Raw genomic sequence first — 21,910 nt, 5'->3', positions numbered from 1 at the left:
TGGTCGCCTCCGTGTGTGTGTGACCACCTCCGTGTCTGGTCGCCTCCGTGTATGTGTGACCACCTCCGTGTATGTGTGACCACCTCCGTGTCTGGTTGCCTCTGTGTATGTGTGACCACCTCCGTGTATGTGTGACCGCCTCCGTGTCTGGTCGCCTCTGTGTATGTGTGACCACCTCCGTGTATGTGTGACCACCTCCGTGTGTGTGTGTGACCGCCTCCGTGTCTGGTTGCCTCCACGTGTGTGTGTGACCACCTCCGTGTATGTGTGACCACCTCCGTGTGTGTGTGACCGCCTCCGTGTCTGGTCGCCTCCGTGTGTGTGTGACCGCCTCCGTGTGTGTGTGACCGCCTCCGTGTGTGTGTGACCACCTCCGTGTCTGGTCGCCTCCGTGTGTGTGTGACCGCCTCCGTGTGTGTGTGACCACCTCTGTGTATGTGTGACCACCTCCGTGTGTGTGTGACTGCCTCCGTGTCTGGTCGCCTCCGTGTGTGTGTGTGTGACCGCCTCCGTGTCTGGTTGCCTCCATGTATGTGTGTGACCCGCTTCCGTATGTGTGAATAGGCGGAGGAAATTTTTTAAACACGAGAGAAGAAACTGCTGTCCTTGGTGCTGCTCATGCATTGCTCACTCACCGGGCGGCAGGAAGAGGGTCCCCCGCACGCGGCCCTCCCGCAGCGGCTCCCGCCTCACCCCTTCCCCCATGAAGCTCCTCTCCTGAGCGGCCTCCGCCAGCAGCAGAGCCCCGGGGGCGCCGTGTCCCGGGTGCAGGGAGAAGCGCAGCCGCAGCGGACTCTGCACGTCCTTCTTCACCAGCCTCCGGAAGGGCGTCCGGGGCTGCACCGACCACAGCGGCCCCTCCGGCTCCACTCCGGTGTAGCTGCCGCCGTCCAGCCCCGGGCTCCGGCTCACATCCAGCTCCCCGCCGCTGTCCGCTCGGTAGTAAGCCGCGGAGGTGAACAGCTCCCCGCCGTCATCGCTCAGAGCGGTGCGGAGAGTCACGTCCTGCCCGGGGCTCAGCCCGCGGACCTGGAGCTGCAGAGGCCGGTCATAGAGGCAGCGGCCCGGGGACACGAGCAGCGACACCGCGGACATGGCGCGGCTGCACCGGGGGACCAGGGACACGGTCCGGTGGAGCAGGGAGACTGTGGGGGCAAAGGCCGAGAACATGGCGCGGGAGATCTGCGCTAAGGGTCCAAGGGTGAGCGTGAGAACCGCGGCTTTATCAGCGTTTTCTCCGGGTCAGAAGTCACATTGATTACAAAGGGAAACCTCAATGTAAACTTGCACTTAGTGAGTGCGGCATTTTCCTGCTAATTCGGTGCGCAATGATGAAGCTTATTTTTCAATCAGAAGAGTATAAAATAGGATTATATATACAATTCCCCCACCCTAAACCACAAGGGTCATAAAAGGCTCCAGGTGCACTAGAAGCGAGATTCTCCATTCAAATCAATAGGAAGCTGACTCAAAACTTTTTTTTTTCCTTAAGATGGAAAACAAGTCGGTGGGAAGGCACACAGAAAGAGTTAATCCAGGAGTGGTACATTTACTTTTTTTTACTATGGTCCTAAGCACTAACAGGTAGAGACAGCTGCTAGGTCCGTGCCCGGCGCCGGTCTCTGCTGGCCCAGAGCAGTCACTGACGTCTCCACCAGCGATTCAGCAGCTTGGCAGTCGCCTGTCAACCAAACAGCCGGGAAGAAGAGCTGCTCTGATGACGTGGGCTCGGAGCAGCTGAATCGCCGGCAGGAGCGCTCCGTGCCGGATACAGCAGGCAGGTAATAAAGGTCTTGGCTAACCCCTTTACATGTTTGGCCACACCATGGTGCACTGAGCGCCTGTGCTTGGTTTGAGCATTTATTCTGTGCTGACCGTCCCTTTTCAGCAGCTGCTCCATTTGGCTCACCCTTAGGCCTGTAGTATGTATATAAAAAATAGGATAGACATGGGGGACTCCATTGCCCTACTTCATTAATAACACAGACAAGTGAGCGCTGTAGTCTAAGGCCTGTTTCACACTTCAGTTTTTTGTGTCAGTTAAAATCCGCCAAAAAGGCAAAAATCAGATCCGTTGCTAACTGATGTGAACGGATGCCACCGGATCCGTTTTTTTGACAGATCCGCCAAATGAAGAATTTTAAAGGAACCGCTAGCCGGGAAGGAGAGACAGAGAGAGAATTTTTTTCTCTCTGTCCGCCAGAAATGATTTCAGGGTTAAATTTCCGCCTGACATCATTCCTCCGGGCATGCGCTGTAGAAAAATGCGGATCCTTCAGTACAAAAAACGTTACATGGTCCGTCCAGGCATCTTGGCGGACACAAAAAAATTGACGGATCTGCAAATAAACGGATGCAACGGATGGCCATCCGTCAAGATCCGCCGGTAATGCAAATCAATGGGGAAAAAACCGGATCCGGCAAAAACGGCGGATTTTGACTGATGGTCAAAAACGGAAGTGTGAAACAGGCCTAATGCGTGCTGGTTCTTTCTGTAAAAACCCAGATAAAACCTGTACATGGAGAGCGAACATCTGCAGGGTTAAATCAAGATTTATTTTTTTTTACAGTGCTTTTCTGCAAAACCGCCTCCAGACAAAGGCCGGTGTGGCACGATTTTGCTTTTTGGGTGGCAAAAAATAAAATTTGGCTATAGGGAGGGAAAGCTACAGCATTGTCCCAGTTTTCTGTAGAGCGAAAATTATTCGTAACGGGATTTTCAAGCTTAGATATAAAAGACTAGCTATGAACCCGTTGTACGCCCGGGTGGCAAGCATTTTTATTGGTACATGGTCTCCTATCTTGGTATGTGCTGCTCCTATCCTGGTATGCATGGTCCTCTCACCCCCCAATCCTGGTATGTATGGTCCCCTCACCCCCCTATCCTGGCATGCATGGTCCTCTCACCCCCCAATCCTGGTATGTATGGTCCCCTCACCCCCCTATCCTGGCATGCATGGTCCTCTCACCCCCCAATCCTGGTATGTATGGTCCCCTCACCCCCCTATCCTGGCATGCATGGTCCTCTCACCCCTCAATCCTGGTATGCATGGTCCCCTCACCTCCTATCCTGGTATGCATGGTACCCCTCACCCCCCAATCCTGGCATGTATGGTCTCCTCACCCACCTATCCTGGTATGCATGTTACCCCTCGCCCACCTATCCTAGTATGCATGGTCCCTTTGCCCCCCCATCCTGGTATGCGTGGTCCCTTCACCCCCCCTATCCTGGCATGCATGGTCCTCCCACCCACCCCCTTTTCTGGTATGCATGGTCCCCTCACACCCCTTTCCTGGTATACATGGTCCTCTCACCCCCCCCCTTTCCTGGTATGCATGGGCCCCCTCACCCCTATTAAACTTCACACGTACAAAGAAAAAAATTATACTCACCTTTCCTTCCTGTTGTTCCAGCGCTGTCCCAATCTGCTGGAGGCCGGGGGAGGAGTGCGGCGCTGTAGTACGCGCATGCCCATATCGTGCAGTCCGGCGCCATATTGAAGACACACTGCAAATGTGTCTTCAGTAAACTGGCGCCGGATAGTGCTATGCGCATGCGCGATACTCACGTGCACTCCGGCCCCGTTCTCCGGCTGAAGAGAAGCGCCGCAGCAACGCTCCTCCCGGTCAGGTAAGTATGGCATCGAAAATCGCGGTATGCAGTGTGGACGGTACCGCCATCTCCGGTGCCATACACACTCCTCACCGCTTGATGCCTCATTCTGTCTGGAGTCAGACTGTGCAGGCGTGTTGCGCTTGCGTAGTCTATAAAGGCTTCAGGCAGAGTGACGCTCCCACGGTTATAGTATAGATACACAGCAGAATAGAGGCCATGTGTCTGCGCTCAGCACAACCTAGCACATCAGTATGGTCGCTAGTTCTCGTTGCATTGCCTCCCTTTGTGAAGCACTGTGGTTTTTATGCCGCCAGGACTTGTTGAATACAGGATTACCAGTGTAAAGCGCTACAGCGGACATGATTCCTCTCTGCCAGTCCTTACAGCTCAGTTAAGGGAATCTGTCAGCAGGTTTTTTCCCATGTAATCTTAGAGAAGCATGATGTAGGGGCAGAGAGCCTGATTCCAGCGATGTGTCACTTACTGGGCTGCTTGGTGCAACTTTGCTAGAATCAGTTTTCTCTGCTGTAGACGAAGCAGCAGTTAAAATGCAGAACTGTGTATAACCCCGCCCACACCCGATTGGCAGCTTCCAGTGTACACTGTCAGCAGCTGCCAATCAGTGGTTGGGGCGGGGTTACACAGATTAGCTGGACTGCCTGGCATATGGGACCAAGTCTTGCAGTGATAATCTCCTGCTGATAAGCCGGATTACTTACCGGTAATGCTCTTTTAATGAGTCAACGACAGCACCCACTTGGAGAGAGGGATCCGCCCATAGGAACAGGAAACCTACAGAGATAAAAGAGGGCGGTCCGCCTCTCCCCCTCAGTTGGATTTCAGAGTACCAGGAGGACCGCCAATTATTAGGCCATTTTATTGTCCAATATTCTAATTTTATTAACTTTACAACTAAGAAGGTGTATATACATAATGTTAACTTCTAGGGAGGGTTAGTGAACGGGTGCTGTCGTGGACTCATTAAAAGAGCATTACCGGTAAGTAATCCGGCTTTTTACTCTTCGCCACGACAGCACCCACTTGGAGAGACTTTCAGAGACCTTCACCTGGGAGGGACCACCGTGCCGAGGACCGCTCTACCAAAGGCTAGGTCAGATGAGCATGATAAATCAAGCCTATAGTGATTATAAAAGGTAGAGGGTGTAGACCAGGTTGCCGCCTTACATATAGATTCGATTGCGACGTCTCCCCTTTCTGCCCAAGAGGAAGCCATAGCTCTGGCGGAATGTGCTTTGATACCCTCCGGAGGATTTTCATTGCTCTCGGAATATGCCAGACTGATCGCGTCTCTGATCCACCGAGACAGAGTACCTCTTGTGACTTCATATCCCTTCTTTTGGCCCTGGAAGGAAACAAACAGAGCCCTACTCTTTCTCCAGCTGCTAGACCTCTCGATGTATTGTAATACAGCTCTTCTAACGTCTAGTGTATGGAACTTTTCTTCCTCTGGAGTAGAAGGGTTACTAAAAAATGAAGGGAGGTGGATCTCTTGCGATCTATGAAACTTCCCTGCTACCTTTGGTAAGTATGAGGGGTCTGGTTTTAATATTAGCTGATCCTGAAATGTCAACAGAAAAGGGGGTTCTATTGAGAGTGCTTGTATGTCGCTAACTCTTCTGGCTGAGGTTAGTGCAACTAGCAGTACCGTTTTGAAGGATAGGTGTTTAAGGGATATTGAGTCTAATGGCTCAAAGGGAGGACGTGTTAGAGCCTCCAGAACCAGGTTTAAGTCCCAAAGAGGAACTCTAGGTATGTGCATTGGCTCGCTCCGTTCACAGGCCGAGATGAATCTGCCTATCCATCTATTGCCTGCCACGTTATAACTATAGAGGGCCCCTAGAGCCGATACCTGGACTTTTAGTGTATTAACAGATAGGCCTAATTCCTTTCCTTCCTACTCTAGGATCGCTGTGATTGGAATTTCTCCAGAATCAGGGCCTGTGTGTGATTCTAGGAATTTTCTCCATACTCTGGTGTAAATTTTTGTCGTTGCCACTTTCCGACTTAGTAGGAGTGTACTGACTAATCCCTCCGAGAATCCCCTTGATCTCAACATTTCCCTTTCAAGTTCCAGGCCGTCAAGTGGAGATTGTCCACTTGAGGATGGAAGAATGGCCCCTGAGAGAGGAGCCTGGGGGTTGAAGGGAGCACCCACGGGTCTGTCACTGACATTGCTTGCAGGCACGAAAACCATGGCCTTCTGGGCCAGAATGGTGCTATTAAGATTATTCGTGCTTCTTCTGCTCTGATCTTCCTGATCACCTGTGGTAGTAGTATGATCGGTGGAAAAGCATATGCCAGTTTGAATTGCCACGGGGCCTGGAGTGCATCCAGAATTTCCAGATTGTCTGTTATATTTAGAGAGGAGAACCTTCGCACCTGCCTGTTTTCTCTGGTGGCGAAGAGATCTATTTGGGGTAGACCCCATAGCGACACGATGCGTGTGAATATCCCCCGGTCTAGACACCACTCTCCTTGTCGCATTGTATGGCGGCTTAGAAAATCTGCCTGGACATTGTCTCTTCCCCTTATGTGGAGGGCTGAAAGAGACAAAAAATGTTTTTCTGCTAGGGATAAAATCCTTCTTGCGGAAGACATTAAGATGACTGATCGAGTTCCGCCTTGTCTGTTCAGATATGCGACTACTGTGGTGTTGTCCGAAAGGATTCTTACGTTTTCCCCTTGCAACTGTGGAAGAAAATGACAAATTGCATGATAGACTGCTTTTAGTTCTTTTAAATTTGACGAATCCTTATCTTCGCCAATATCCCATAGGCCTTGGGCAAAAATATTCCCCATATGGGCTCCCCATCCTGTGGGGCTAGCGTCCGTGATAATTATACGGGAGGGTGTTATAACCCAAGGTACTCCCCCCGCTAGGTTATCGTCCGTTAGCCACCATGCAAGGGAGGTTAGGACCCCCTGGGATAGCGTGATTTTCTTTGTCAGATTCCCCCGGACACGAGATTCCTCTATGAGAATTTGGTGTTGTAGCTTCCTCGTGTGGAACTGGGCCCACCGTACTGCCGGGATGCAAGCCGTGAGGGATTCCAGAAGGGACATTGCTTCCCTTAAGGACATGTCGATCTATTGCTATCCTAACTTTCTTTTTAATTGCTGAAATTTTTACCTGTGGCAGCAGACACTTTTGGTATATGGAGTCTAGCTCGAGACCCAGGAAGGATTGGATAGACTGCGGCTCGATTCTGGACTTCTTGAAGTTTATTATCCACCCTAGGGCCTGTAGGGACAAGATTGTATCAGCAACTCGCTCATTACATTGCCGAATTGAATTCCCTACTATCAAGAAATCATCCAGATAGGGTACTATTAGTGTATCTTTCTGGCGTAAAAAGGCCATCACTTCCAGCATCACCTTTGTAAATACTCGTGGTGCGATGCAAATGCCGAATGGCATGGCTGTGAACTGGAGATGTTGTATTTTGCCATCGAGGAGGACCGCCACTCTGAGGTATTTCTGATATCTGTAATGGATGGGAATATGATAATAAGCATCCTTCAGATCCAAGCCTGCCATCATACAATTGGGGAAGAGAAGTTTAATCGTGGATCTTATGGATTCCATCTTAAATTTATGATTTATTATAAATGAATTTAATTTCTTTAGGTTGATTATCGTCCGGAATGATCCGTCTGGTTTAGATATCAGAAAGAGAGGGGAGTAAAATCCTCTCCCTTCCTGCCCTTTAGGCACCTGGACCAAAACTTTTTTGTCCAGTAGGTTCCAAATTTCAGCTTCCAGGGCCTGCTGTTGGACCGGTAAGCTGAAGGATGTTATAATTAATGAATTACTGGGTACATGATGGAATTTTATCTTTAACCCTTCTTTAATAATGCCCAGAACCCAAGGGCTAGCCGTAATTTTCTCCCATTCTCGAAGAAAATTTTTTAGCCTTCCTCCTACTGGAGGGATTGGTTCCTCAGTTCCTGTCCCTGCAGAAGGAGGATCCCCTAAACACGGCACCTTTGCCTTTTCCTTCCTTTGTGGTCCAGCGGTTTTGATTTTCTGCTGTTCTTCCCCGACCAAATGGTCTTCTCCTAAACGCTCTCCTATAGAATGGGAGAGGAGGGTTAGGGAATCCTTTTTTCCTTTCTTTTGCCTTCATAAGGATTTCATCTAAGGCTTTCCCAAATAAGAACTCACCCTCGCAAGGAATGGTGCACAGCTTTGTTTTGGACTGGGTGTCACCTCTCCAGCTTTTAAGCCATAGGCTACGTCTGGCGTTATTAGCCAATCCTGCAGTTCTGGCTGCCATGCGTAAGGAATCCGCAGAAGCATCTGCTATATATGCTGCTGCGCCACGGATTAGTGGTATGGCAGCACGTAGCTTGTCTCTGGAGATCGTCTGGTCTATTTGCTGGTCCAATTGATCGATCCAGACTAGCATAGAACGAGCTGTGCATGTACTGGCTATTGCCGGTTTAAACGTACCGGTAGCCGCCTCCCATGCCCTTTTTAAGGCAGCGTCTGCTTTGCGGTCAAGAGGGTCTTTTAGCACCCCTGTGTCCTCTACCGGTAGGATAGTTTGCTTTGAGGCGGAGGCCACTGCTGCGTCCACCTTCGGGACCTTACCCCATGTCGACAAATCTTCGTCGCTAAAGGGGTACCTTCTCTTTGAGGTTGAGGGCAGATATCCTCTCTGGTCCTGTCTCTCCCATTCCTTCTTAACCAGAGCTTTTATTGCTGGAATGACCGGCAAAACTCTCCTTTTCCTATCCGTGAGCCCCGCAAACATAATTTCCTGAGTCGTTTGTGGCTCCTTTGTGTCTGTGCATCCCATTGTATTCCTTACTGATTTAACTAAATTATCCATATTATCTAAAGGAAAACAGCAACGGCTCTCCATCTCTGAGGAGGACGCTGATGTGGATGCATGGGAATCATCTGAGGCTATTTCGCCCTCATCGGTGTCTACGGCCCCTGTTAGCTTAGTAGTTTCGATACTAGTAGGCCTGCTAGACTGGTTTAAGGCCTGTAGTTCTTCCCTAATTATGGCCCTTATATCAACGGCTGATGTTGATGCCTGTTTCGCCGTTTCGTTAACGCATCTTTTGCACAGTCTTTTTGTGTAAGAGTCCGGTAGCGGACATGTACACAGGGCACATTCTTTATTTTTTGACTTTCCCTTCCTCTTAGTCTGAGATGGAGACATTATGACGGAGGAGAGAGGGAGATCGAGAGAGAGAGAGAGACATATCATCAGCTTGATAGGCAGAGCGACGTCCACTCACCCAGAGAAGCTGTAGGTACCGGCTCAGGAGGCTTGTTAGCGTGGCTTCTGTGGCTACGATCCGAGGAACCTCGTCTTGCATGGTCCTTGGCTGCTGCTGCATCGCCTGCCTGGGGATGCGTGTCCTGCCTTGGTGAAGACATGATTGCACGCCGTATACTTTTGCCCCCGGCCTTTTGTAAGCCCCTTCATACCTGGTACCTCCCCCTCCAGGTGCGCCTATTTGCGGCTTATTAGTATGCGCTTCAGCGCTCCTCTAGCCGCCGCTCAGCTAGTAAAATCATCATTTTTTTTTTTTTTTTTTTTTTTCTCTCTCTCTGGAGGGGGCGGGGAGCGCCTGCGTCTGTGGTGCCGCCCAGCCACGCGTGCGCTCTGAGCCGAGGAGCCTCCGGTGACCCGGAAGCTCCTCCTTACCACTTCCTGCTGCGCTGTATGAGCGTTCTCCTGGACGCTGAAGCCCCTTAGGAACGCCGGAGGCTGCCGTTTTCTCCGGTTCCTGCGCCCCCACATGGACCGGAATAGATCTCCTGCCGGTGTCATGTTATCTTCAGAAGAACACCGGTCGGTGCCACCTGGTACCGGTGTTTCTGGCTCGTAGTATATCCCAGCCGAGGAGGGAGCCGGATTCCAGCACTCCCCCGTCGCTGCCTCTGGACCGGAACCCCTGCCGTTCTCGCAGAAACTGCACAGGCGGTTCCTTGGCCCAGGTAAGACTGTAGTGTATCCTGCGATTCCCCTTAGGAACAGGAAACCAACTGAGGGGGAAAGGCGGACCGCCCTCTTTTATCTCTGTAGGTTTCCTGTTCCTATGGGCGGATCCCTCTCTCCAAGTGGGTGCTGTCGTGGCGAAGAGTAAAAAAATACTTATTGTATTTAAACTGCCCGCAGTCTAATAAGTGACCCATCCCTGGAATCAGACTTTCTGAGCCTATAAAGTGAACCCGACAGTAGATTCACGCTGCACGACTCACAGGCGGCAAGAATCAAAACACAGTCCGCCATACTGCGGCTATGGACTATGCATCGCAGATGACTGATCTAAGGTCCCTGCCGTCCTGTAACACAGTCGAGAGTTTTACATTTCACACTTTATTGAGTAAGAGGGAGCCGCATACATTAATCATCCCCCGCCGGGTCCAATGTCCATAGATATACATCAGAAGAAAAATGGGCCTCGGACTCTCATCACCACAAAGTGATCGGTGCTGGGACATGATCACATGCAGCAGATTTGTTGCAGAGATTACATTCCATACACTGTATCTAAATTGAGTGTCTTCTGCAGCGTGTTCACAGATTTCTGAAACTGTCAGATGTATGGGACAGGGGCTGACATTTCTGCAACGTATCTACTGCTGTGTGTGAATTGGTCTTTAAGAGGTAGATTTACTTTTGAAAGAAAGCAATCAATTTTAGGCTATGTGCCCACGTTAGCGTTTTTAAAACGCTCAGGAAACGGGTCTCCTTCCCAGAAGACGCGCGGAAAAAAACGCATCAAAAACGCACGTTTTTCCCACAAAAATCGTGGCAAAAACGCGCGTTTTTGATGCGTTTTTTTCCACGCGTCTTCTGGACTATAGAAAATAGCCAAAAACGCGGACCTAAGCGGAAATTAATGAACATGCTGCGTTTACCGCTAAGCGTTTCCTTAGCGGTAAAAAACGCATCCATTGGCACAAAAAGGCCAAAATGCATTTAAATGAATGGGATGCTTCTTTTAAGCGTTTTTGATGCGGTTTGACCCCGAAAAACACATAAAAAATGCTTAAAAAAAATGCAACGTGGGCACACAGCCTCAGGGTCTAAATCAGTAAAATTTAGAATTTTTTTAGCCATGGTCTTTAAAAATAAATAAAAATAATAACGTGTGAATAAACCCCAAGGTATTTCTTCTCCATTGTCCCCATTAGGGTGTGTTAAGGGGAAGCTCGCAGCATGAAATATACAAGGGGTCCCAAATTATAAAAGCTATGAATTGCTGACACGTCTGCTCCCAGAGAGTGAACGTATATATGTAGATTTTGGAAAGAATATTTCCCAGGATGTCCGACATGTCACATCCAGATACTCCAGAGTCTAGAGACACTTATCCCACACTTGCCCGTTTTCCTCGGCCCTGCAAGCGCAGGGTCACGTCTGTCTCATGGCACATGGATGCTTCGCTCTTATTTGGCCATGCTAATGGCCACCGTTCAGTCACAGATTTCCTGCACCTTTAGTGAGAGAATCCAGAAGTTGAAAATAGTGGTATTTCAGGTCATACTCCATATCATACCAGAAATTCACTGAAAACGAAAAAGACAACCATTAATTCTAAAGATTGCACTTGTGGCCCTGCAAACTGCATTTTGTGCAGGAGAACAGGGTTGTGCAGCAGAAGCATGGATTCCGGCAAGCATCTTCCAGATGAATGAGACAAGTTCAGAAAACTCAGCAACAGACTTGAAGATACTTTTACGTGCAACATCTGTCAGTCTAGACAGGAGGTCGTGTAGTGATATTTCCTTCTGCATTCCCCGTGGAGAGACGCCACTAAGTGCCAGATGAGATATTTTCCTGGGCATTCGTCTTTCCAGATGTGCAGAAATGAGGAGTGCTGCACAATAGTGATGAGCGGCGTGCTCGGATAAGGCGTTATCCGCCATACTCGGGTGCTAACCGAGGGGCTTCGGCGTGCTCGAATAATATGTTCTAGTCCGCACAGCGGCATGTCTGCTCAGTGGCTCTGGACAAGTTGTCAGTACAAGCCACAGGTTGGCTGCAGTGCCATTCCTGTGATTTCGGTGCTGTGGACAAGAACATCCTCAGAGCCTGACCCGGGGAGGGTGAGTAAAGCATTGTGTTGCTGTTTTTTTTTTTTTGTTTTTTTTTCCCCAAATAAACCCATTTAAGTGCTTTCACTGAAATCATCATAGCTCACCTGCTATACAACCGTGGGACTGGCGGACATGATGAAACCAAAGAGAAGGCAGGTACAGCATTTCTCCGGCCTTCACTGTCACATGCAGGGGCCGTGTTTCACCGTACGCTGGATATAAACTCAGATCCGGCTCCAGAGGGTCAACAGGAATCCAAGGAACCTAAGGAAGAGCAAACTCATACATGACGGTCACAGAGCTCTCTGTGCTGAATGGAGACTGAAGAACGGGGCTGGAGGAACCGCTGCAGACTTTAGGTAATAGTTATACCACTCCAGGATGAATATGATTTCCATTTTAGCCAGGCAATAAAACTATTCAAACACATCGGTATGAAATATCCTAAAACTGACAATCATGTTCGGAGGACAAATTGGCTGCAGGTCTCCAGCTCCAAACCCAAGGCGGTCTCCTGCGGAAACTTTCTGATTGACATCCGTCTGCCCAGTGCTGATGATGGGCTTGCAGATCTTCTAGTGACTTGTCACCCAGCATAGTGCATTCATTCCCCTTCCTGTTGTATTATTCATTTGTATGCAAAAACCCAAAGATCAATGGTGCAAGAGCAAATTACTGCAAAGCTTTCACTTTACATTTCTACAGCCATTATTATGGAAGTTAATAGTATGTCCCACCTCCTGGAGATGCACACGGCCGACCGTTCTCTAGGACTTACCTTGTCTGCATGCTCCTGGTCTATAACCTCAAATGTTCCATCTTCATTAACCCTATATGTGACCGGCTGGTACGTTTCTAAAATATGACAAAAAAACCTTGTAAGCATCATTGTGACGTGGTCATTATGTGAAAGAACAAAGTCTACATATAAAATGGCAGGATACAGACAATCATTCTGTGCCAAAAAAAAGCAAAAACCAGTGACGGAGCCTCAGGATTGGTGGTGGGGTCTAGAGGATGGACCCGCCTCACCAATCAGAAAATGATGGCACACCCTAGAGAATCTACATGACTCCAGTCTGCGAGATTATTGGGAAAAGTCTCATACCGAGACAGACGGACACACGATTAGACTGAACATACCATAAGGTATAAAGGGACGGTCACTGGGTGGGTGAAGAATAAAATGCTTCTCTCCTGAAATGACGCAGTAGAGGTTCTCGTAGTGATCTTTGTGCACTGTAAGAAATGGGCATCATGTCAGCTGCAGGTTCACTATTAGGAAATCTGCGCCATCCAGCTACATTTTTTATGTCAAAGTAACAGAACCTGAAAGTAAATTTTTTTTGTTTTTTTGAAATAGAAATCAATGAGCAGATAGATCCAAATGTATTGCAGATGTCTGACGTGCGAAATGGTGTTGTACAGGGTGCACGGATTAAGGTATAAAAATACGGTCCGTTTTTCACGGACCAGAATCGTATAAATGTTTAGTGAACAGTGATCCGTATGTCATCTGATTGTAATGCAAGGATGCAATTTTCTCGCATCTAAGCATTCGTGTGACATCCGTATGGCATCCGTACGGCGAGATTTTCTCACCGGCTTGCAAAATGGGACATATTATGGATCCCAATGACAGGTTAAAACACAAACGAAAGAATAGATATAGACACATAGAATACAATATATATATATATATATATATATATATATATATATATATATATATATATATATATATATATATATATATACACATACACACACACACACACATACACATGTATACAGTACAGACCAAACGCGTTTGGACGCACCTTCTCATTCAAAGAGTTTTCTTTATCATGACTATGAACATTGTAGATTCACTCTCAAGGCATCAAAACTATGAATTAACACATGTGGAATTATATAATTAACAAAAAAGTGTGATACAACTGGAAATACTGTATGTCTTATATTCTAGGTTCTTCAAAGTATACACCTTTTGCTTTGATTACTGCTTTGCACACTCTTGGCATTCTCTTGATGAGCTTCAAGAGGTAGTCACCAGAAATGGTTTTCACAACACAGGTGTGCTCTGTCAGGTTTAATAAGTGGGATTTCTTGCCTTATAAATGGGGTTGGGACCATCAGTTGTGTTGTGAAGAAGTCTGGTGGATACATAGCTGATAGTTCTACTGAATAGACTGTTAGAATTTGTATTATGGCAAGAAAAAAGCAGCTAAGTAAAGAAAAACGAGTGGCCATCATTACTTTAAGAAATGAAGGTCAGTCAGTCCGAAAAATTGGGAAAACTTTGAAAGTGTCCCCAAGTGCAGTGGCAAAAACCATCAAGCATTACAAAGAAACTGGCTTACATGAGGACCACCCCAGGAAAGGAAGATCAAGAGTCACCTCTGCTGCGGAGGATAAGTTCATCCGAGTCACCAGCCTCAAAAATCGCAGGTTAACAGCAGCTCAGATTAGGGACCAGGTCAATGCCACACAGAGTTCTAGCAGCAGACACATCTCTTCAACAACTGTTAAGAGTAGACTTTGTGCAGCAGGCCTTCATGGTAAAATAGATGCTAGGAAACCACTGCTAAGGACAGGCAACAAGCAGAAGAGACTTGTTTGGGCTAAAGAACACAAGGAATGGACATTAGACCAGTGGAAATCTGTGCTTTGGTCTGATGAGTCCAAATTTGAGATCTTTGGTTCCAACCACCGTGTCTTTGTGCAACACTGAAAAGGTGAACGGATGGACTCTACATGCCTGGTTCCCACCATGAAGCATGGAGGAGGAGGTGTGATGGTGCTTTGCTGGTGACACTGTTGGGGATTTATTCAAAATTGAAGGCATACTGAACCAGCATGGCTACCACATATTCTTGCAGCGGCATGCTATTCCATCCGGTTTACATTTAGTTGGACCATCATTTATTTTTCAACAGGACAATGACCCCAAACACACCTCCAGGCTGTGTAAGGGCTTTTTGACCAAGAAGGAGAGTGATGGGGTGCTACGCCAGATGACCTGGCCTCCACAGTCACCAGACCTGAACCCAATCGAGATGGTTTGGGGTGAGCTGGACCGCAGAGTGAAGGCAAAAGGGCCAACAAGTGCTAAGCATCTCTGGGAACTCCTTCAAGACTGTTGGAAGACCATTTCCGGTGACTACCTCTTGAAGCTCATCAAGAGAATGCCAAAAGTGTGCAAAGCAGTAATCAAAGCAAAAGGTGGCTACTTTGAAGAACCTAGAATATAAGACATATTTTCAGTTGTTTCACACTTTTTTTGTTATAATTCCACATGTGTTAATTCATAGTTTTGATGCCTTCAGAGTGAATCTACAATTTTCATAGTCATGAAAATAAAGAAAACTCTTTGAATGAGAAGGTGTGTCCAAGATTTTTGGTCTGTACTGTACATACAAATTATATATATATATATATATATATATATATATATATATATATATATATATATATATATATATATATATATATACACACACACATGCGTCATTGATACACACGTATATTATATATAGTTCATAGAGTTCTACATAATAATAATCTTTATTTATGCTACACAGCATAATGGCCGCTAAATCTATTGCCGGCTTCTGTAAAATCACTACAGAACCAGACATGACACATGGTTTACATATCAGTGATATCAAAATGATTTATATATGTCAGTGTTTACTAAATTTATTAGGTTGTGTTAGTAAAAAATTGGAACTCTAGGGGTTAAATTTAAGGCTATAATTGCAGGAAAAAATTGTGTGGGCTCCCGCGCAATTTTCTGCGCCAGAGAGGGAAAGCCAGTGAGAGCAGATAATAATAGCCTAGGGAGGGACCATGGTTATTGGCCCCCCTGGCTACAAACATCTGCCCTCAGAAAAGGCGCATCTATAAAAAGCACTTTTTCTGGCACTTAGCCGCTCTATTCCCATTGCCTTTAGTGGTGGCTCATGGGTTAATAAGGCGTTAATGTCACCTTGCTATTGAAAGGTGACATTAAGCCGGGTTAATAATGGAGAGGTGTCAATAAGACACCTATCCATTATTAAATCTATAGTAGTAAAGGGTTAAAAAAGACACACACACATTAATTAAAAATTATTTTAATGAAATAATTACACAGTTTTTGACAAAATTTAATATGCTGCCAATCCAACAAAATCCCTTGTTCTCCTGTAACTAAAAACAAAAAAAAACCCAACATTAACCATACCGGTCCCCCGCTGCAATCCAGGGGTTTACTAGTTTACAATTGGGACCGGTGCTAATGCTACCGGCCCAGCTTTAAACTACTGCAGAATGAATGAAATTATGTCTGCACAGGCGATGAACTGATTAGCGTGGGAAAGTTTCTTAACTTTTTCCCACGCTCCTGAGTTCACCTCAGGTTGGCCGGGGACTCCACGCAGCCTCAGTGACTACCGCTGACGTGTCTGGGGGCAGATGTTTGTAGCCAGGGGGGCCAATAACCATGGTCCCTCTCTAGGCTATTAATATCTGTCCTCATTCACTGGCTTTCCCTCTCTGGTGGAGAAAATTGCGCGGGAGCCCACTCAATTTTTTTCCGGGATTATAACCTTAAATTTAACCCCTAGAGTTCCAAATGTTTCCTAACACAAACTAATAAATTTAGTAAACAGTGACATATATAAATCGTTTTGATATAACTTGGTTCACTGTGTGTAAACCATGTGTCATTTCATGTCGGGTTCAGTAATGATTTTACAGAAACCGGTAATTGATTTAGGGGCTATTATGCTATGTAGAACTCTATGAAATTTTATATATATCGATTCTTTCTATTCTTTATTAAACATGTCAGTGTGATTTTACTGTATCGCGCACTGAATTGCCGGCTTTTCTAAAGAACACTGGTGTGTATTTCTTGCAAGTCACAAGTCTAGTTTGTGTGTAATCCATATTTTTCTCACCCCCATAGCCTTGCATTGGCGTTTTTCGGGCGTAATACGGTGCAAATCGCAGCATGCTGCAATTTTCTCAGCACGTATAATATGGCCGAGAAAAAAAAAAACGGCTGATGGGAGCTGCACCATAGATTAACAATGGGACGAGTGCAATGTGATTTTTTTCGCGCATAGCACTCGTCCGTATTTCTCGCTAGTGTGACTCCGGCCTTAGTCCCAAAATACATCACTAAAAAAAAGTTGGGAATACAGTTAGGTCCATATATATTTGGACAGAGACAACATTTTTCTAATTTTGGTTCTAGACATTTTCACAGTGAATTTTAAACAAAACAATTCAGATGCAGTTGAAGTTCAGACTTTCAGCTTTCATTTGAGGGTATCCACATTAAAATTGGATGAAGGGTTTTGGAGTTTCAGCTCTTTAACATGTGCCACCCTATTTTTAAAGGGACCAAAAGTAATTGGACAGATTAAATAATTGTAAATAAAATGTTCATTTCTAGTACTTGGTTGAAAACCCTTTGTTGGCAATGACTGCCTGAAGTCTTGAACTCATGGACATCACCAGACGCTGTGTTTCCTCCTTTTTGATGCTCTGCCAGGCCTTCACTGCGGTGGTTTTCAGTTGCTGTTTGTTTGTGGGCCTTTCTGTCTGAAGTTTAGTCTTTAACAAGTGAAATGCATGCTCAATTGGGTTGAGATCAGGTGACTGACTTGGCCATTCAAGAATATTCCACTTCTTTGCTTTAATAAACTGCTGGGTTGCTTTGGCTTTATGGTTTGGGTCATTGTACATCTGTAGTATGCAACGACGACCAATCAGTTTGGCTGCATTTGGCTGGATCTGAGCACACAGTATGGCTCAGAATACCTCAGAATTCATTCGGCTGCTTCTGTCCTGTGTCACATCATCAATAAACACTAGTGACCCAGTGCCACTGGCAGCCATGCATGCCCAAGCCATCACACTGCCTCCGCCGTGTTTTACAGATGATGTGGTATGCTTTGGATCATGAGCTGTACCACGCCTTCGCCATACTTTTCTCTTTCCATCATTCTGGTAGAGGTAGATCTTGGTTTCATCTGTCCAAAGAATGTTCTTCCAGAACTGTGCTGGCTTTTTTAGATGTTTTTTAGCAAAGTCCAGTCTAGCCTTTTTATTCTTGATGCTTATGAGTGGCTTGCACCATGCAGTGAACCCTCTGTATTTACTTTCATGCAGTCTTCTCTTTATGGTAGATTTGGATATTGATGCGCCTTCCTCCTGGAGAGTGTTGTTCACTTGTTTGGCTGTTGTGAAGGGGTTTCTCTTCACCATGGAGATTATTCTGCGATCATCCACCACTGTTGTCTTCCGTGGGCGCCCAGGTCTTTTTGCATTGATGAGTTCACCAGTGCTTTCTTTCTTTCTCAGGATGTACCAAACTGTAGATTTTGCCACTCCTAATGTTGTAGCAATTTCTCAGATGGTTTTTTTCTGTTTTTGGAGCTTAAGGGTGGCTTGTTTCACCTGCATGGAGACCTCCTTTGACCGCATGTTTCCTTCACAGCAAAACCTTCCAAATGCAAGCACAACACCTCAAATCAACTCCAGGCCTTTTATCTGCTTAATTGATAATGACATAATGAAAGGATTGCCCACACCTGTCCATGAAATAGCCTTGGAGTCAATTGTCCAATTACTTTCGGTCTCTTTGAAAACAGGGTGGCACATGTTAAGGAGCTGAAACTCCTAAACCCCTCATCCATTGTCAATGTGCTGGACATCTGTTTATCTGACCACAACATTTTATTGGGTCCTGCTGTCTCAATTTAGTTTGATTGATTATCGAGAAGAAAGCACAAAAAAAAAAAAAATCTAAGCCTTAGCCTCGTATATATTCAGACATAGCTTGGGGGAGCATTTGTGCACATGTAATCGAAGTACATGTATCAAAGTACTAGCAGTTATAACATGGATGTTACACAGGGCAGGAGACAGGTAAGACATTTATATACATTTACTCCCTGTACATTTGGAGTACAACAAATATATACCATATGCATTTGTGTAATTTATATCTTGGCAGCTGCATTCACACACATCCACCTCCCTGGCATTAACTCTCTACACTCCATCCATATCGGCCCCTCGCTCCTTTCCTCTCCTATGTATAGCACTCATGCTCTTTTCACATTGTTAAATTGCACAGGTCCAGTCAGTCCCACCATTCAACATAAGAGACGCTCTCACAAATCACTTAACCATCTGCTCACTCTTTTTATCCTCCTCCTAGTTGCAGGAGACATTGCTCCCAACCCTGGTCCCCCATGTTATAGAAAGTCAAACCCCCCAACTGCTACACTCAGAAACCCCTCTAATCTTATTAATATTCCCCGCATGCCATCTTTCTCTCTTAATTGTGCACTTTGGAATTCTCGCTCAGTGTGTAACAAACTCGCCTTCATTCATGACTTTTTCCTTTCTAATTCTCTTAACCTCCTGGCTCTTACTGAAACCTGGATCTAGCAGTCAGACACTAACGCTGCTGCTGCTCTTTCATACGGGGTACTACATTTCTCTCATACCCCAAGATGAGACAATAGAGCAGATGGAGGCGTTGGTCTGCTCCTATCAGCAAAATGTACCTTTCAGGTTATCCCTCAGCTACCCTCACTAGTCTTCCCTTCATTTGAGGTCCATGCTGTCAGACTCTACACCCCCTTCTCCATGCGAGTGGCGGTGGTGTATCGTCCTCCCGGCCCCTCCCATCAGTTCCTGGATCATTTTGCCACTTGGCTTCCACATTTTCTCTCCTGTGACATCTCTACCCTCATCATGGGAGATTTCAACATCCCCATTGCTCTTCCCCCTCCCCATCTGCTACTCACCTTTTATCTCTAACCTCGTTTTGGCCTTTCGCAGCTTACTAATTCTCCAACGCATGAAGACGGAAACTCCCTCGACGTGGTCTTCTCTCGGCTTTGTGCAGTGGATGATTTTGCAAACTCCCCTCTCCCGCTCTCTGACCATAATCTTCTTTCATTCTCTATCAAGAACTGCCAGGCTGCTCAGGTCACCCCCCACTGTCCATACTTATAGAAACATACAGGCCATTAACACCCTGAAACTTATGAAGAACTTGTAGTCTTCATTGGCCCCTATCTCCTCCCTCTCATGTCCTGATTCTGCACTGAAGCATTACAATGAAACACCTCAAAGTGCCCTGGATGAATTTGCACCTGCTATAAATAGAACACCACAACACAGACGGCGACAACCCTGGCACACCCTGCAAACACGTTTCCTGCAGCGGTGCTCCAGGTGCGCCGAACGTCGGTGGAGAAAATCCAATCTACACAAAGATTTCATCCATTAAAAGTTTATGCTTACAACATACAACACTGCCCATCACCTCTCCAAACAAACCTATTTCAACACCGTCATCACCTCACTGTTCAATAACCCGAAACATCTCTTTGACACTTTTCATTTTCTACTCAATCCAAGAGTACAGGCCCCAACCACGGAGCTCCGAGCTGACAATCTGGCCAATTACTTCAAAGAAAAAAATTGACAAGATTCGACAGGAAATTATCTCCCAATCACCTCATACCATGCACTGTCCTCCCTCCCCCACTGCATCTAGCTCACTCTCTGATTTTGAACCAGTCACAGAAAAAGAAGTAAGCAGGCTCCTTGCATCTTCTCGCGCAACCACTTGCATCAGTGACCCATTTCCGTCACATCTCCTCCAGTCCCTTTCCCCTGCTGTCACCCCTCACCTAACTAAAATATTTAACCTCTCTCTCTCTTCTGGTATCTTTCCCTCCTCATTTAAGCATGCCATCATACATCCACTACTTAAAAAACCATTCCTCGACCAAAACTGTGCCGCTAACTATAGAGCGGTCTCTAATCTTCCCTTCTCTAAACTCCTGGAACGCCTGGTCCACTCTCGTCTTATCCGCTATCTCTCTGATAACTCTCTTCTCGACCCTCTCCAATCCGGTTTCCGCTCTTTACACTCTACTGAAACTGCCCTCACTAAAGTCTCTAATGATCTACTAACAGCTAAATCAAATGGTCATTACTCCATGCTAATTCTCTTGGATCTCTCTGCAGCATTCGACACTGTGGATCATCAGCTCCTCCTCACAGTGCTCCGTTCCATTGGCCTCAAGGACACCGTTCTCTCCTGGTTCTCCTCCTATCTCTCTGACCGCTCCTTTACTGTATCTTTTGCCGGTTCCTCCTCCTCTCACCTTCCCCTTACTGTTGGGGTTCCTCAAGGATCGGTTCTAGGCCCCCTCCTCTTCTCCTTGTACACTGCCCCTATTGGTCAAACAATCAGTAGATTTGGTTTCCAGTACCATCTCTATGCTGATGACACCCAATTATACGCTTCTTCTGACATCATGCCAGCTTTCTAGAAAACACCGGCGATTGTCTAAACGCTGTGTCTAACATCATGTCCTCACTATATCTGAAACTGAACCTGTCAAAGACTGAACTCCATGTGTTTCCTCCCGCTACTAATGTACCTATACTCGACATTGCCATTTCTGTGTGTGGTTCCACTATTACTCCCCAGCAACATGCCCGCTGTCTTGGGGTCATACTTGATTCCAAACTTTCCTTTGCCCCCCACATTCGATCACTGGCTCGCTCTTGTCATCTGCACCTAAAAAGCATTTCTAGATTTCGACTTTTCTTACTTTTGACTCTGCAAAAACTCTTACTGTTTCTCTTATTCATTCTCGTCTCGACTATTGTAACTCTCTTCTAATCGGTCTCCCTCTTACCAAACTCTCCCCTCTCCAATCTGTCTTGAATGCTGCAGCCAGGATCATATTCCTCATCAATCGTTACAACGATGCCTCTACCTTGTGCCAGTCATTACACTGGCGACCCATCCACTCCAGAATTCAGTATAAACTTATTACCCTAACCCACAAAGCCCTCCATGGCTCAGCACCACCCTACATCTCCTCCCTCGTTTCAGTATACCACCCTACCTGCGCCCTCCGTTCTGCTGATGACCTGAGGTTAGCATCCTCAATAATCAGAACCTCCCACTCCCGTCTCCAAGACTTTACACGTGCTGCGCCAATTCTTTGGAATGCACTTCCCAGGTCAATACGATTAGTCCCAAATCCCCACAATTTTAAGCGTGCCCTGAAAACGCATTTATTCAGACTGGCCTATCGCCTCAACACATTAACCTAATCTATCCCTGTGTGGCACAGCCAAAAGTTTTACCATAACCAGGTTCCCACACG

General features: G+C 46.5%; 1 protein-coding gene across 5 annotated transcripts in view; it reads right to left on the bottom strand.

Moving 5' to 3' along the window:
- Positions 1 to 21,910, bottom strand: part of JMJD7 (jumonji domain containing 7) — a 70,896-nt gene that overhangs the window by 36,012 nt on the left and 12,974 nt on the right. For 3 of the 5 annotated variants that reach the window (XM_073586607.1, XM_073586615.1, XM_073586621.1), the window contains 3 exons: positions 12,849 to 12,944; positions 12,484 to 12,560; positions 11,810 to 11,969 (listed from right to left, as the gene is read on the bottom strand). In XM_073586607.1, coding sequence (XP_073442708.1) covers positions 11,810 to 11,969; positions 12,484 to 12,560; positions 12,849 to 12,944 — 333 coding nt within the window. Of the gene's footprint in view, positions 1 to 635; positions 1,363 to 9,962; positions 11,175 to 11,809; positions 11,970 to 12,483; positions 12,561 to 12,848; positions 12,945 to 21,910 lie in introns of those variants that run through there. The other 2 variants (XM_073586629.1, XM_073586623.1) reach the window with 2 other exon arrangements.

The sequence above is a fragment of the Dendrobates tinctorius genome, unplaced genomic scaffold, assembly GCF_039654945.1.
Source record: "Dendrobates tinctorius isolate UK_male_01 unplaced genomic scaffold, ASM3965494v1 ptg000010l, whole genome shotgun sequence".
Lineage (NCBI taxonomy): Eukaryota > Metazoa > Chordata > Amphibia > Anura > Dendrobatidae > Dendrobates > Dendrobates tinctorius.
Note: the sequence above shows the minus strand (reverse complement) of the source record. Positions and strands in the feature narration are given on the sequence as shown.